Raw genomic sequence first — 15,880 nt, forward strand, 5'->3', positions numbered from 1 at the left:
AGAATTTATGGCTCTTTCAGTTTGTAACTGCTTAATACGCCAGGCTAATAACTTACCCGCTCTCTCCCCACCTTCATAATAGGTCTGTTTAAGTCTCATCAAACTTTTCTTGGCATGATCTAATGAAAGGTCATTATATTTCATTTTCAATTTGTGCAATTCCAAAAGAAGATCAGGTGTAATTTTCTGGTATATTTCAGATTCAATTCTCTTTTTTGTTTTCGAGGTTTACCATTTTTGCTTGGCAGCTCTTATATTTATAGCTTGTGTAGCTAATCATTCGTCCTCTCATAAAAGCTTTAAATGCTTCCCACCTGACTGAGGCAGATGTTTGATTCGTGTTAATTTCAAAATAATAGTCTATCTGTTTATCTATGAACTTCAAAAATTCTGCATCTCTCAGCCATGTTATATGCAAACGCCATCTTGGGGGTCTACATGAGAAGTTAGGAAAGTTTAACGTGAATGAAACTGCAGCATGATCTGAGATTAATATGCTATCATACCAACAGTTCCTAACTTTAGATATTAGATCAGTAGATAAAAGAAAATAATCAATACGGGAAAATGTTTTATAAGTACTTGAGTAGCATGAATAAATCAAACTATCCGGGTTTCTGTTTCTCCAAATATCAATTAAATTGAAATCTTGCATACACTGTTTTAACTCTATTCTAGTTTCTAAATGAGAGATGTCTGATTTAGTTGATCTATCTAGTTCTGGATATAGAGTGCAATTAAAATCTCCTCCTATTACAAAATCTCCCTGCAGTCCAGCCAATGTTAAAAATAGATTCCTGTAAAAAGCAGGCTTTTCCACATTAGGCCCATAAACATTCACTAAATTCAATCTAACAGATAGGATCTCTGCTTGGACAATTATATATCTCCCCAGTTTGTCCGTAATTGTGTTAATTATTTGTAAAGGTATGGATTTATGTATAAGTGTGAGAACCCCCCTAGAATGTGAATTGAATGAGGCCGAAAACACTTGCCCTGGCCATCTCTTCCTCACCCTTACGACATCTTCTGGAACTAAGTGAGTTTCCTGAAGGAACACTATTTTAGCTTTCATTTGTCTAATTCTATTCATCACTTGTTTTAACTTTACAATTTTGTTTAGGCCTCTTACATTCCAGGAAGTAAATTGAATATCAGATAGGGAAACCATTATTGCATAAAGTAATTACCCGTTCTTCCAAAAAATGCTAAAGTAAGTATATAGATCATTAATGTGAAGGAGGAAATGTATATAGAGAAAAAAAAAAAACACTGAACAATATATAACCGAACAGAACAATCGGCCAAACGTACAGGTATTTCCCCAAATGAAATACCATCAACCCTCCTCCCCTCCCCCACCCCAGTTAAACACTTCCAAAGGACTTCTTCAGAGAGCCTGGTTGTGTCCACCCGCGAATTTTCGGCGGTGAGGAACAGCTTGCCTGATCGCTGGGCGGGTCCCGCAACAGTCAGAAATGTAACCCCAACATCGCGTCACGAAGAAATTATTTTCGCATTTTGTTTCTAAATAATAAAATCAGTAGATTGCTTACGTTCATGAAACTGATCCCAAGAAGATATTTTTTTTCCATAAGTCCTGCTAGGCATTATCTTTTAGATCCTGCAGAAACCTCTGAGCGTCTGGAGGGCTGTTAAACAAATGGCTCTTCCCCTTGTGTGTCACGCACAGAGTGGCTGGATGCAAGATGCCATAGCGCAGTTCAGGGATGTTAAGATCACGAAGATCTTTCTTCACCGTATCAAATCATTTCCGCTTCTTGTGCAATTCAGCCGAGACGTCAGAAAAGAACATAAGCTTACTTTTGTCCAACATCACTGTGCCTTTTGCTCGTGCTACTTTCAGGGTACGAACTTTGTCAGCGTAGTTTAGGAATTTCATGATCACAGCTCTTGGCGGAGAGTCAGGACGATCTTCGGGGAATCTGCCGATTCGATGAGCTCTCTCAATTACCAGGGGACCAGGAAAGTTCTCCGGTCTGAGGATCTCAGGTAGTAATTTCTCTAAGAAAGCACACATATCTTTCCCCTCATTTTTTTCTGGAAGTCCCACTAACCGTAGATTTGACCGACGGCTGCGATTTTCCAGATCATCAACTTTTAATGAGAGTGATTCAATGGCAGTTTTCAGTGTTGCGTTTTGCGTTTGCAAGTCTGAGACGTTATCTTCTTGTGTACTTATTCGATCCTCGGCTTCTGTTACCCTTGTCGTAAGGGCTTTAAGGTCGCACTGCACTCCATTAATCGCCTGGAGCAATCCATCAAATCGCACAGTGAATTCCGACTTCAGTGAATGGATAGCCTCGAGAATTGCAGAAAGTGGCTCTTGGCTACCACTCGACACTCCCTCATCACTATTAGCTTCGGTAGATTTAGCATCTGTCTCGGCGGTCGATTTAACTTGTTTTTGTGTTGTTTTAATTGGTTTTGGTGGCATCTTGGCATACTAAGATATATCCTTAGTCAGTATTTGTTGCGGAGCTCCGACCCACGTCCACTCAGCACCGCGCCATAACCAGAAGTCCCGCACTATTAATATTTACTTTAAAGGGGTCATGAAATGCAATTTTTTTAAAAATTGTATTATCTTCCCTGAGGTCCACTGATAATGTAAGTAAATATTTTTTTCCACCAAAACAGTCATAATTTAGTAATATATTATAATTTTCCAACCTGTCTCTGGCTCTGTCACTGAAACACTCGGTTTTGGCCTCAGTGTCTCCTTTAAATTTCAAAGTAAACGCCCACTGTTTTGATTGGCTAACATCATGCAGCCCCTCAAATTCAGCCATATTTGAAACTCATTCAAAGAGAATGAACAAAGCTCCACAACATTTGTGATGAGGAGGAGGGTGTGGGTAAGAGGATGCACACCTGGCGCTGAGATGCCCAATCAGCGGGAGAGGGATGAAGGAAGAGTCTGGGAACCCCAGAGAGAGAGAGAGAGAGAGAGAGAGAGAGAGACAGAGAGAGAGAGAGAGGCAGAGAGAGAGAGAGAGAGAGAGAGAGAGAGAGAGAGAGAGAGAGATGTATGCAGCTCTATGCGATGCTCACACTGTCGACCTTCCCGGCACAATGCAGAATGCACACGATGAGAGAGCTGTGTGCATCTCTCTCCCTCGAACTGGTGTCTTCGGCTCCTCTTTACGCCTCTTACACTGATTAGGGAAACTCAGCGCCAGGCGTCCATCCTCACGGCCCGACCACATCCTACTCCTCGTCACATCTGTTAGAACATTATAAAACTACATTTTAGGCTTTACATATAATGCACATTCAGCACATTGCATCCAAATATATTAAACTGTTCACTAAAGCACATCAGCACCATAAACTATCAAAAAATCATGCCATTTGAAATATGCATGAAGTAAACAGTTTCCTCACGGTTTTGCGATCAGGTCCTCTAGTGTTTTTAACTAACCCATCCTTCAATAACAGATCCTTTGCCAAGCTTGAATATTATTATAACTGGTTCACAAACAAACCACGCTTATATGATAAAAAAAAAATAAAACTTACCTACATAGTCTAAAGCAAGGCGAAATGATAAACACCCACAGGCACACTGAGGTACACATTGCCGGAAACACAACAAAAAGGTCAAAGACATCCACCTAGTGTATGTTTTCATACACCAACAATTAAAATAGTGCATATGTGTGAAAGAATGTGTCAAGGACGAGTTTGTGCTCAAAACAGCAAGAGGCAGAGCAGCTGAATAAAAGAGAATGGCCTATCCTGTTTTGAGTTGTAACTTGACACAGCATCTTTTAAAAGAAGCATGAAATACATGATAATGGTCAAAGATGTTTGTCTACTGCATGCTTACATACAAACATAATTCAATTTTCCAGATGGGTCCACTTTGGTGTTCAGGAATAGTTATCTACACTAGGCCTGTCTGTCCTGCTCTCTCTCTGTCTCTCAAACTGAATTCCAGTGGGCGGGGCCAAGGGTGCAATGACGCATGTTGTAGGATGTGTAAATACAAACGAGCAATGTCTTGCAATTTCAAAATTAGATGTTTTAGCAGGGTGGTAACTGCTATATCAGTTCTCTTTTTAGACTGGGGAGGAAGTATTCAGTTCTGAAATTTGCAGTATGTTTTTATTAAAATGTATAGAAAAAATTAAATAACATTTGATTCTCCATTTCATGACCCCTTTAATACTACTTAATTTGAATATAAAGATTTATTTCCTTGCAGTGATTTGATCATGTAATGGCGGGGAGTTGAGATAAAGGTTTGAACCGAGTAAAATTAACCTTGGTTTTACTAAAGTAATATTGTTTTTAACAGAAGCATAGTTTGTAACCGATGTGTTACTATAGTAATATAGTGTGGCTATAGTAACTATGTTTGATTTTTGGTTATTATTGGTTGAAGGTTAGAGTAATTTCAGGGGTAGGGTTTGGTTGGTGTAGTGTGTCTGTGTCTTCCCCAATTCTTTATGTTAGTATATAATTAGGGGTGCAAATAGCACCAGCTATTATTGTACTGGGGGGCAAATAACATCTAACACTATAACACAGTACAAAGAAGATGCTTTTTGTTGCTATTAACACAGTGCAAATAGCCTCAGTATTATTCTTCTAATTTAGTCTATCTATTGTAATTTATATGCAATTTATTGTCCAAAATATATATTGTGAATCTAAAAGAAAAACAAACTCACATTTGTCAAAAACATTTGTATTTGATTGTCCAAATTATTAGCCATTCTACAATTCAATACTTCATTTTAAGTACTTTCGTTTAAGAGCTTTTCACCTTGAATAGCAATTAGGTCCTCCAGAGCATTGGGCAGATAGTCTGCATCCTGGTCCTTTTGTATTTGTTTGTCCAGGTCGTTATTTTGGTGCCCATGCTGCTGGCGCCAGTGATGCTGGCGTCTGTCATACTGGTGACTGTATCTATTGCAGTCATAGCTGGAGAGCAGCATCTCCAACTCCTGCAATTTGGTTTTCAGCTTACTGGCCTGTACACATGTGAAAACAATACAAAAGATATAAGATTAGAAAAATGAAACCTCTTTTATTAGTCTTCATTTGAAAAAGTACATAATTTTATTTTTTATACATTTATACAAAATACTAAGTTACAATACAAGATCTAAACATACTCAAAAACCCACACAGCACCAGACAAGTTTGGCTATTTTTAAAAGAGTCATCCCACATTATAACCTTAAACCCAATTGAGCTTTGAACTATAATTTAAAGTGCAGAGCTAAAATCAACCCTCGCATTACCACACATCCATACTCCATATGAACAACCAGCAGTCCTGCCACTGTCAGATATCAGGGGAACCTACAACATCTAAGCAAAATAGTTTAGTGAGTGGGTGATATAACAAATAATTAGCAACCTTTTAATTCGCATAAGCAGCCATTACATAACCAGATCACATTTCTCATGCTTGTGGGAAAGCAACTGGGTACGAAAAGTGCTTATTTTCAACCTGAACTGTTCAATTGTGGATTAAGGACACAGAATAAGTCACCTCTGTATAGGAGGGGAGGCAATGTCTTCAAAAGTGTAATGACAAACACACTTTGTTACTGTAGCATTACAGTATATGTAAATATTCATTATGACAATTATTTCTCAGCATGGGAACTTAACATATTCATCCCTGCTCTCTTCTCCATCTCTCTATAAACCAAAGACATAAGTCCATACCATCTGCACTCTCTTTTCTTTCTAAACCAGCTGGCAATAAGTCAGGCTATGTGTATTTAAATGTTCATAACTCTGATTTCAGTCTAAATAGGGAAACTAAACCTGCACGCCTCAGTAATCTATCAGTTAGAGCACTTAATTAAGAACACCTGTACACCTACTTATTCATATGATTATCTAATCATGTAGAAGCAGCGCAATGCAAAAAATAATGTGGATGTGGGTCAGGAGCTTCAGTTAATGTTCACCTACACCATCAGAATGGGGAAAGCGTGATCTCAGTGATTTCGACTGTGACATGATTTTTGGTGCCAGACGGGTTGGTTTGAGTATTTCTGTAACTGCTGATCTCCTGAGATTTTCACACACAACAGACTCCGGGCCAACGTTGGCCTGCCATGACCTTTGATTTGGCCCGCCTTGACATATGACAAGAGTGGAAAAATGCTATTGACGCAGCTTTTCATTGAAATAATTTAGCAAACTGCAGAGTAATGTTTTTTTTTTTATGAAATCATAAAGGAGGGGAACCAGGGTGTCATGTGTATTTAGTTGGTTCATGTTTTTCATGTCTTTTATTTTGAAATTCTAGTTCATGTCATGTGGTTCCCTTGTCATGTGATTTCATATTTCCCTCCATGTTCACATGTCTTGTTTTCATTGGTTTGGATACATGTACACGTTGGAATAAATTTGCACTTGGGTCTTTTATATCATCGTCATCGTCTTTGACATTGCCAGTGCCAGCAACAACGTTACAGAGACAACGTTACACAGGGCAACTTTAATATTTTAATATAATGCAGTTTGCAAGCCTGAAATTCGGTGCGGGATTGCAGCTATTGCGTACGATTTAATTAATTCCCGCAATTTCCATGTTCATTATGCGGGGAAATCCTGCACACTTTTATTCACTTTACAGTGCAGCTTCGAATGAGTAAACTAATAGACACAGATCAACAAATCAAATCACTAAACTTGTTTTTGTATCAAACGGTAATTCTAGATGCTGCTTGATTAAATCCGCTCTGTCTCTCCCTCTCTCTCTGGCAGCTGCAAGCAGTGTCAGAAGTGTGAGTGCACAAAAAAAAGTGCTTTGTCGCATAGATAATGAACTTAAGATGTTACAGATGTATAAACCTTTCTAAACCTGTTAAGTAGATATGCAAATGGTGTTATACCACATCTCCTTAAGCAAGCAACTCGACAAAACTATAACATTCCATTTTATAATCAATCTGTCTACATTGTTGCGTGCAACAAGTTGTGTGCCTTTCATATCCTGCCTTCCCTCATTATTCATAATAGAGCACATTTGCAAGAAAGGCAGAAATAGGCTAAATACTTTGTGTAATGTACCAGCTGCATGATGAAGAGAGACACTTAAACACCTGTTACATCTCTCATCTCCATCCAGGGTCAGAAATTAATGGAGGCTCTGGGCAAAGAAATTCCCCTGCAATCTGATGTAGTGCCAAATTGCTATATCCATTGCATTCTTCATTTTTGAATTTTCGCTAAACATTATTTGTTTTGTGCAGTCAGTTTTGCAGATGTTGCCGTGTCAGTTGCGGATGCTTGCGCCATAAACATGCACAGACAGGCACTGTGTTTCTCATGCTGCGCAAGAGTTCAGTTTATTGCTCCTGTGCTAAAAATAACAAATGCTACAATATAGTTAATAATAATATTAACAAAATAATATCTGGATGTGTTAAATAGCCTAGATGTTAATGATGCAGTAATAATTTTACAGAACATTAACCAATTTTTGTGTATGAATCATATCTCTGACTAATGTTCATTGTTTTATTAAATTGGCTTGAAGGAGTTGCTAAGTTTTATATATATATATAAATATACAAACGGCTTTTTAATGACAGAGGTCAATGGAAAAAGGCCAGACTGGTTCGAGCTGACAGAAAGGCTACGGTAACTCAGAATCATATTAGGACCATAGTGTCCCTAAAAAAGTGCTCAGTGAGTGTAGAGTGACACCGAGGCTGAAGAGTGCATTTTAGATGACTAATGAGTATCATTTTACCACAGAAGAGTTTAGGGTTTAGGGAGCGTGTAATGTCACATGAAGTGATTAATGTGTTACACACGAACACAATTACACAAACAAATAGAGAATGAACAGCAGACACAAACAGACATATAAAGGGATTTTCCACCATCTGGCCGATTGTTTCTGAGCATGGTGAGTTCTATTAGCATTTTTAGTTAAGCACGGTTTGGCAGAGTATAATTACAAACCTTTCTCAGCCTGTATTTCTCTCAGTAATCATCTTCAGGATTTTATGATTATTGTTTAACTAATACAGTACATTATTTTTAAACACGCCTTTTTTGTCAGGGAGGTAGATTACGCTAGCTATCTTATTAAAACTAAAATAAAATATCAATATGTTACTCATATAATATTTTGTCAATAAATTTACTTTTTAGATAGTCTGGGAACTTTTAACTTTCTGTGTCTGGTGGCATACACAATACCTCAGCATATGATGGTAACCTTAAGCCTTTTTGTCTTTGCTTTCCTTTTTGTTTCATGTCTTCCTTGTGCTTTAGCAAAGTAGAAATCAGGGGAAAAAGCAGTACTAAAAACTAGAATATGCGATCATCCTCCATAGTACACTTGCTCCAATGTTTACCTCTTACACTATCGTCAACTGACGTATTTGTTACGTACATCCTAATCCAGATTTTGCAGCACCACAGTGAAAAAATAATAAGTAACCATGTCAACTGTCCAAGAATTTCATAGTTTTGCAATAAAAAACATTTGGCCCGATGGTGGAAAAGAGTCTATAGTTAAAGGTGGGGTTCCCACTCCTTTTCACCAAAGAATTTCCATAACTTTTCCATGACTTATCAAGTTGGTAGTCATTACTGAATAAGGATTTCTAAAAATAATTTTATAGAAATGTTATTGACAATATAAAAAGCTATTTCTATCTAGAACATTTTATACTAACAATAACATTTCCTTGACTTTCCCATGACATTTTTTGCAAGTCTGGAAATTCCCTTAAATTTCTAGGTTTACCATGACCGTGGGAACCCTGTAAAGGCTGATCTTTCACTATCTAAGCTCACCTGGTCTCTGATGAGACTATAGCACACAGGGCACTCCTCACATTGGTAGGTCAGGCGGTTCTGATAGTAGTTACGTTTACACTTGTCACATTTATAACCAACGAACCCCTGGCGACAGGAACACGTCCCGTTGTCATGGCACTGCATTGAGGTGGAGCCCATGGGGTCACAATTACATGCTAAAAGCAGACAATGAGATATGGACAAACATTTAACATAATTTGATATAGGTAATTGAAAGACACAATGAGCAAATTATCTAAAATAACTAAAATAATATATTTGCCTTGGGAATGAAAGTGCTATATTTTTAACAAAAATTTTAAATTACAGGCTCTGAAAATCAAAGATTTTTGGTACCTCTGCAACCTTTGGAGGAGAAACCAAAGAAGCCCACTCGACAAATGTCACATGACTTCCCCTCCACACCTGTTCGACACATGCACTGGCCTGTGACTGGATGACATATGGAAGAGGAGGAGCCAATGGTATTGCAGTTACACCTATAGAATAGGAAAGGAGCCAATCAGAATAGTATATTTTATTTTTAACTCTCTGAAGTCAATGAAAAAAGTAATAATTTTAAGACAGACAGACAGTGGATGGATAGATGGATGATGGATAGACAGATAGACAGACAGACAGACAGACAGAAAGATAGGTGGATGGATGGATGGAAATAGATGGATGGATGGATGGATGGATGGATAGATATTCCCCCAAATTTACATTTCACAGCCTAAGCCTGGCTGCAGGTTAAAGAAACCAGCTTCACATTGTCCACAGTCCCTTCCTGTCACATGACTTAGGCAAACACAATTTCCTGTATCTGGGTGGCAGTCATTCGTAGAACCTGATGTCCCAGCCATGTTACAAGCACAATCTGAGAGAAAGAAATAAAAAAACACAATTACAATAATATAGAAACAGTACATAAAATACAAAATAATTATACAGTTTGAACATAAAAAGGCTAAGAGTACACAGTTTATAACCAATCTAATCTGCCAGTCTTCAATGAGCTGTCTCAATAAATTAGGATTGATATTGGGTTTTGAGACATTGACTGAAATTACATTTTTCTGAGAAGGTAAATAGCATTAATGTTGTTTTGTTATGAAGTACGGTAAATGTCTTAGTTTTGTGGCACGTTCATGTCATTAATTACACTCACGTTTGCACTTTTGCTCTGGGCTGAGTTCATTGGCCAAAGCGTTTCCGTAGTAACCCAATCTGCATTTTTCACAATGGTCTCCAGTCGTATGCCCCAGGCATTTCAGACAGTGTCCAGTCACGTGACTGCACACACCCACCGCGTTGAGATCCACATTACCGTTACAGGCACACCTCACACACTGCTGCAGTTCACCACCCCAGCCCAGAGGGTTGCCATAGAAACCATCCTCACACAATTCACACCTTACACCTGGGAATTCATTAACAAAATATACTCACCTTTAATTCAATGTTGGACTGAGTATTTGTGTTTCTGAATTTGTAAATGGTAAATTAATTGACTGTGACTCACCCCTCTGGCCTGTTGGACAGTTGGTACAAACCACCTCCCCCGTCTCTGGCACCTGTGTGCAGGTGGTGCGATCCGGACAAGGACAAGGTAAGCAGTCGCCTGGGCTGCCAGTCAATGCATTGCCATAGTAACCATTCTGACAATGTTCACAATAGAGGCCGGTGGTGAAGTCTGTGCAGTCACACACACCTGAAATAAAATATAGGCACACTGAAGTACTACACACTGAAGTACTACCTACTTAAGTACTACAGCTCCATGAATGCAATATGAGTTTCAAACAAAATTAATATGTTTCTGCTGTGAGTCAGAAAGCCCATAGTGAGTGTCATCATGTATCAGCACATCAGCACAGACAAGCAGCTCAGTACTCTGTCAGTTTCAGCACAATGCTCTATTTGGATTCTACCCACATGCCCTACTATCCTGACAGTTTTCACTGAGAACAACCAGTGGAGATGTTCACACATAAATAACTAAAAAAGCAGCAGCACACACATACATATATACAAATGAGTAATTCACCTGCAATTTAACTATAATTTAATAATGTATACAGTGCAATTTGACAAACAAGTGTGATTGCCCACAATCCTACACATAGGCCAACAGAAAAGCTGCACATACACGCCTCAGGAGAAAAAGTGCATTACCTACTTATAACACCAGATGGCAACTTACCATTACATATAAAGTGTGCTTGCGTAAGAGAGAGCGCGCGAGAGAGCGAGAGAGAGAGAGAGAGAGAGAGAGAGAGAGAGAGAGAGAGAGAGTGTATGTGACTACCCAAGACTATAAAAGCAGCTTGACTGAAGTTGATCCAAGGCCAAATTTATAGAAAAAACGAAGCCATTTGGCTATACAACGTCCCTCTGGTAAATACCACAGCTACAGCAGACAGTCCAAATGACTCTCTGTCTTCAAAGGCTTATTAATTATGTTTGATTCAGTGGTAAGAACTCATTAAAATGTTATTTGTGTATTTGATCTGCAAGAAAACTAAGAGAAAATAAAACCAAATAATAAAATAATGTATTCCTGTCTGTTAGATTATTGGGCTATAACAAAATTGTGGGATTAAAATGAGGGAAATATTGATCCTTGCCTTTTACACATAATAAATTCATGGTTAAATTAAACTCAGTCTTGACCTGTGCATGTATGTACTAGACTAGAGCACGTACATGAGATGAATTTTAAAGCAGCGCCATGAAAGATAGGAATCCAAGTAGATCAAAGGAAATAACACCATAAATAAACACACACAGCCACAGCAGTTTCAGAACAATCTCTAAGGCTGCAGAATCTTCTATCAGCTATCGCTGGAGCTACGCTGAAGTTCCCTGTTGAGACAGTTCAGAGACATTTCAGCAGTATATAACAAAAACAGAAAGAAATAATAGATTGGCATTAAACAAGTTCTGTTCTTTAACCATACAATCTATGAAAAAGTTTCTTTCAGAAACAGGCCAATAAAATCCATTAGATGCATTCTGATGATTTGAAATAAATAAATAAATAAAAAAAAAAAAAAAAATAAAACACTACTGTATATAACCAAAGTCTTTCTAGCAAGTCAGTCCATTGTCGGCCATCTTTGGAACACTCTCGGGAGGTTATTTCCAGCCATGATAGTGCAGCTCATATCTACTTGAATGGGCAAAGAATGAAATCTCCAAAACGGTTGGTCAAGATTACGATTAAAGAAAATATGCAGACTCCAGGTGGTTAGAATGGGCAGCAACATCTCCTCATCACTGACCCTCAACACTGGAGCCCTGCAGGGCTGTGTTCTCAGCCCACTCCTATATTCCCTGTACACACATGACTGTGGGGCAAATCATAGCTCCAACGCCATCATTAAGTTTGCCAATGATACGACGGTGGTAGGTTTGATCACTGACAATGACACGCTGGTGTCAGGAGCACAACCTCTCCCTCAACATCAACAAGACAAAGGAGCTTGTGGTGGACTTCAGGAGAAAAGACTTATCAGTGTGGACGTGGCCTAAAACAGTCAGGTTACTCGGTTGCTATGTTTGTAATGCCTCAGGGGTGAGCAGATATTTAGAATTGGGAAAATACCCAAATCTCTCAAAAAGTTTCGATTACGCGTACAAATTTTCAAGTTGGTCCAGCTAATGTACATGCACATTCTCGAGTAAAAAGACAGGTTATGTCTCTATCTAAAAGGTGATTGGCTCTTTTAGCAGTAAGGCGAGATCTCCATTCATAGAGCTGCCATACTCATCGTTATGATTTCTTCCTTTAACAAGTATACAGTACCAGTGACCAGTCTCATCCTATGCTGTCTTTACCACATATATAACATATATAAAGTTAGAAAAGACAAAATATACACAGTATTTTGCAAAGAAAGCTACAAAGGATGACGTTAAATAATACAAATGAAACGATTAGCTCTCTCTTTCTCACTGCCCCCTCAGTCTCCCGTCCAGCAAAGGGGCTTCAGACACTTATCTATCCAAGAAGACATGTTGCCATATAAATAAACAAGTATGCCGACTCTGGTCTGAAAGGCGCCCTGATTTCACAGATCTTGACCAAAGTCAATAGATCTAAATCAGACAGAGAGGAAGCAAGAGACAAAGAGGAACAGACAGATGGAAAGAGAGATCAATAAAGTGAACCAGTGGGATAACTTTAATGAAAAACATCTTAGTACATAAAGAAGCTTGAGTCTTTTAAAAAATGACTGCTGCTTTGGGGTGTCTGTCTGTGTTTCTTTCTTTATTTTTTTTGTGATTTTAAAAGCAGCTGCATTTGACTGTGTTCCTCTTCCTGTGTTTATTTGTTCTGCTGAATTAGCAGAGGCATTTTATTTGCAGTCTTTGGGAGGTCTGGGAACACACTGTGTGTGCAGACATATGTGCCTGTGTCGGTCTGACCTGAAGGAAATAAAATGAACTCAAAGTCTGCCGGTGCTTCATTTATCACCACACACTAAACTTTCACAAGGAACTATACCATACTCTTACAATAGCATGACTGGGTTACTTTTGAGGTCTGATAAAATATGACATACATAAACCAAAATCAAATTAACTAAAATTGATTTAATGACATTTCTGATGATTTATTATATTTATAGAAAAGTGATACTGTATTATTGTAGGTTATTGTCTGTATATAAATACAGACACATTTTAAAATCAAAATAACAAAGTTTTTAACTCAGCCCATGCTCTTTTTCTGTTGCAGCAGTGAATAAACATATACAAATTCACTTACATCAGTTACTGATGACATATATGATTTATAAATTCATGGAATCTAACAAATTATTAAATAATTTTCTTAAAACAATCTGTGAAAGGTAAGTCATTAGTTGACTTAGTTTCCATCATCTTTCCTGTCAACATGCCTCTGTAATTCGTGTATCTTCTAGAATTCCTTGTTTTTCCACTCGTAAGTATGACTTTGCTTGATCATTCATGTGCTCGGAACTCGTAAGTACGATATTCCACTTGAAGGGCACATAAAACTACGGTGATACCTTTACAATTGGTGTGCGTGATAAATTTTGTGAGCAAAATATGCAGAGATATTGGCCATTTCCGACTAATTCAAGAGTAAGCAGACAGAAATATTAATACCCAAAAGTTCGAAACTCAGTTTTGGAGGATGCCAGCACATCAGAAGCCCGCCTGGTTTCTCCCCCTCAAGTGTTCCCCTTCATCTCCGCTCTGTCTATATCCAGCACAACCACTGTTTAAGCGAACGCTGCAGGAATCTTACAAGCTAATTATCCAATGTGGCAGGGTGGAGGGCGGGGCCGGGTCGTGATCCTACACCCTGCCACAACCAATAATAAAGGTAATGTCATTGTCTTTAATGAAATTAAGGAAAAGTTGATTCTCCTCATCATTCCAAAGTGTTCCTCTCTGATATGCTGTTTGTTGTGAGGACAGAGGTGATGTAAATTATGTCACGCAACAATACATTTTTGCTTTAATGCCTTTTTTTCTCACGACAAAAAGTGTTTCCAAAATAGTTTTTTATGTGCTAAAGTTAAAGGAAAAATATTATGTCGACACTTGTGAAATGTTAACGATAGTTTACTTTTCCATTTGTTATATCAAATAAAAAAGTTATTGTTGCTTTTGTGCAGTCAAAGGACTGGCATTAAAAATACATTTTAACCAGCCTTTACTGTGAATGGTTTCCACAACTGGAAACATGCAATATCATCATTCTGGGAGAACACCTGAGTCTTATATTTTTATTCTTCTTAAGGATGGTTTTATGTTTGCTTAGATCATTTATGTCATTAAATATCAGTCTGCTTTTTTATTCCAATTGTTACTCCTGGTCAAATATGTAGTTTAATCGTGCAACACTGAAGTATTTAGTAGTGCATAAATTGTGACTTAGTGACAATTTATACCACAACTAGGCTAAGTTTGGCCACATTATGTTTAAAATGTATGTTACTCAATGTAAACTTCTTGTTTACAAACTTATTGCATAAAAAATAATAACATGACACTCACAATCCTGCTGTTATATCAGCGTGAATATTAGCACACCTGTTACCTGCTTACTGTAAGTATACTTTGCTATATATGGTATATGGAAACTTGGCTACACTTTGTACAATGATTTTATTTTGATGAAATGTGTTCAATCCGTGCATCTTATCATGTGGCTCGTTGTGCATGACATTGCAGAGACTCCGCATATGGAGACTCACACTACTCTCTGCAATCCACACACAACTTACCACATGCCCCATTGAGAGCGAGAACCTCTAATCGCAACCACAAGGAGGTTACCCCATGTGACTCTGCCCTCCCTAGCAACTAGGCCAATTTGGTTGCTTAGGAGACCTGGCTGAAGTCACTCAGCATGCCCTGGATTTGAACTCACGACTCCAGGGGTGGTAGTCAGCGTCAATACTCACTGAGCTACCCAGGCCCCAACTCACCTGTATGTCTTGAAGGTTTTCAAAAATTAAATGCTAAGCTCATTTCCTTTACAAGACTAAAAATTATTTGTGACCAATTTTATTCTATTCAATGCTACAGCCATGTTGCAATCCAAAGGCAACAGGTGACAGGGACCAAATTTATTAAAATCACAACTAACTCAGTTGAGGGCTTGAAGATGAAAGATGACAACATTTCTGTCAGTCCTGAAACTGGTGATGAGAATGTGTGCAATCCAGCTGAAATTATTCATCACAGAATGTTTTTCAGCACGAAGAGCCAGTAACTGCAAACCTCAGAGGTATTGAAAGAGAAAGCAGGCATGCAGGGAGAAAGGGAAGGTGAGAGAGAAAGGTGAGGAGAGATGGTTACACTTAAATCTTTTTGAGTGTACAAAAAATACTGGCTACCATCTGCCTGTCAGCATCAATGGTTGTTAAAGTTGACCTTATGGTAATATGAGACAGATGTGACACCTGTTGACAGGCAGATGCCCTACACATAAGCACACAGAAACACAATCACAACATTTAAACAACCACTTTCCTGTAGGCAGATCAAAAGCTGCTGGCTTATCATCATTGTTATATCA

At 38.3% G+C, this 15,880-nt stretch overlaps 1 protein-coding gene across 1 annotated transcript in view; it reads right to left on the reverse strand.

The window, feature by feature from the left end:
• lamc3 (laminin, gamma 3) overlaps window positions 1-15,880 on the reverse strand; it is a 232,797-nt gene that overhangs the window by 21,193 nt on the left and 195,724 nt on the right. The window contains exons 13-18 of the mRNA XM_052102235.1: window positions 10,340-10,528; window positions 9,986-10,237; window positions 9,541-9,694; window positions 9,172-9,314; window positions 8,812-8,990; window positions 4,796-5,003 (exon numbers count right to left, since the gene is read on the reverse strand). Coding sequence (XP_051958195.1) covers window positions 4,796-5,003; window positions 8,812-8,990; window positions 9,172-9,314; window positions 9,541-9,694; window positions 9,986-10,237; window positions 10,340-10,528 — 1,125 coding nt within the window. The remainder of the gene's footprint in view (window positions 1-4,795; window positions 5,004-8,811; window positions 8,991-9,171; window positions 9,315-9,540; window positions 9,695-9,985; window positions 10,238-10,339; window positions 10,529-15,880) is intronic.

Source organism: Xyrauchen texanus, chromosome 3 (genome assembly GCF_025860055.1).
Source record: "Xyrauchen texanus isolate HMW12.3.18 chromosome 3, RBS_HiC_50CHRs, whole genome shotgun sequence".
Classification (NCBI taxonomy): domain Eukaryota; kingdom Metazoa; phylum Chordata; class Actinopteri; order Cypriniformes; family Catostomidae; genus Xyrauchen; species Xyrauchen texanus.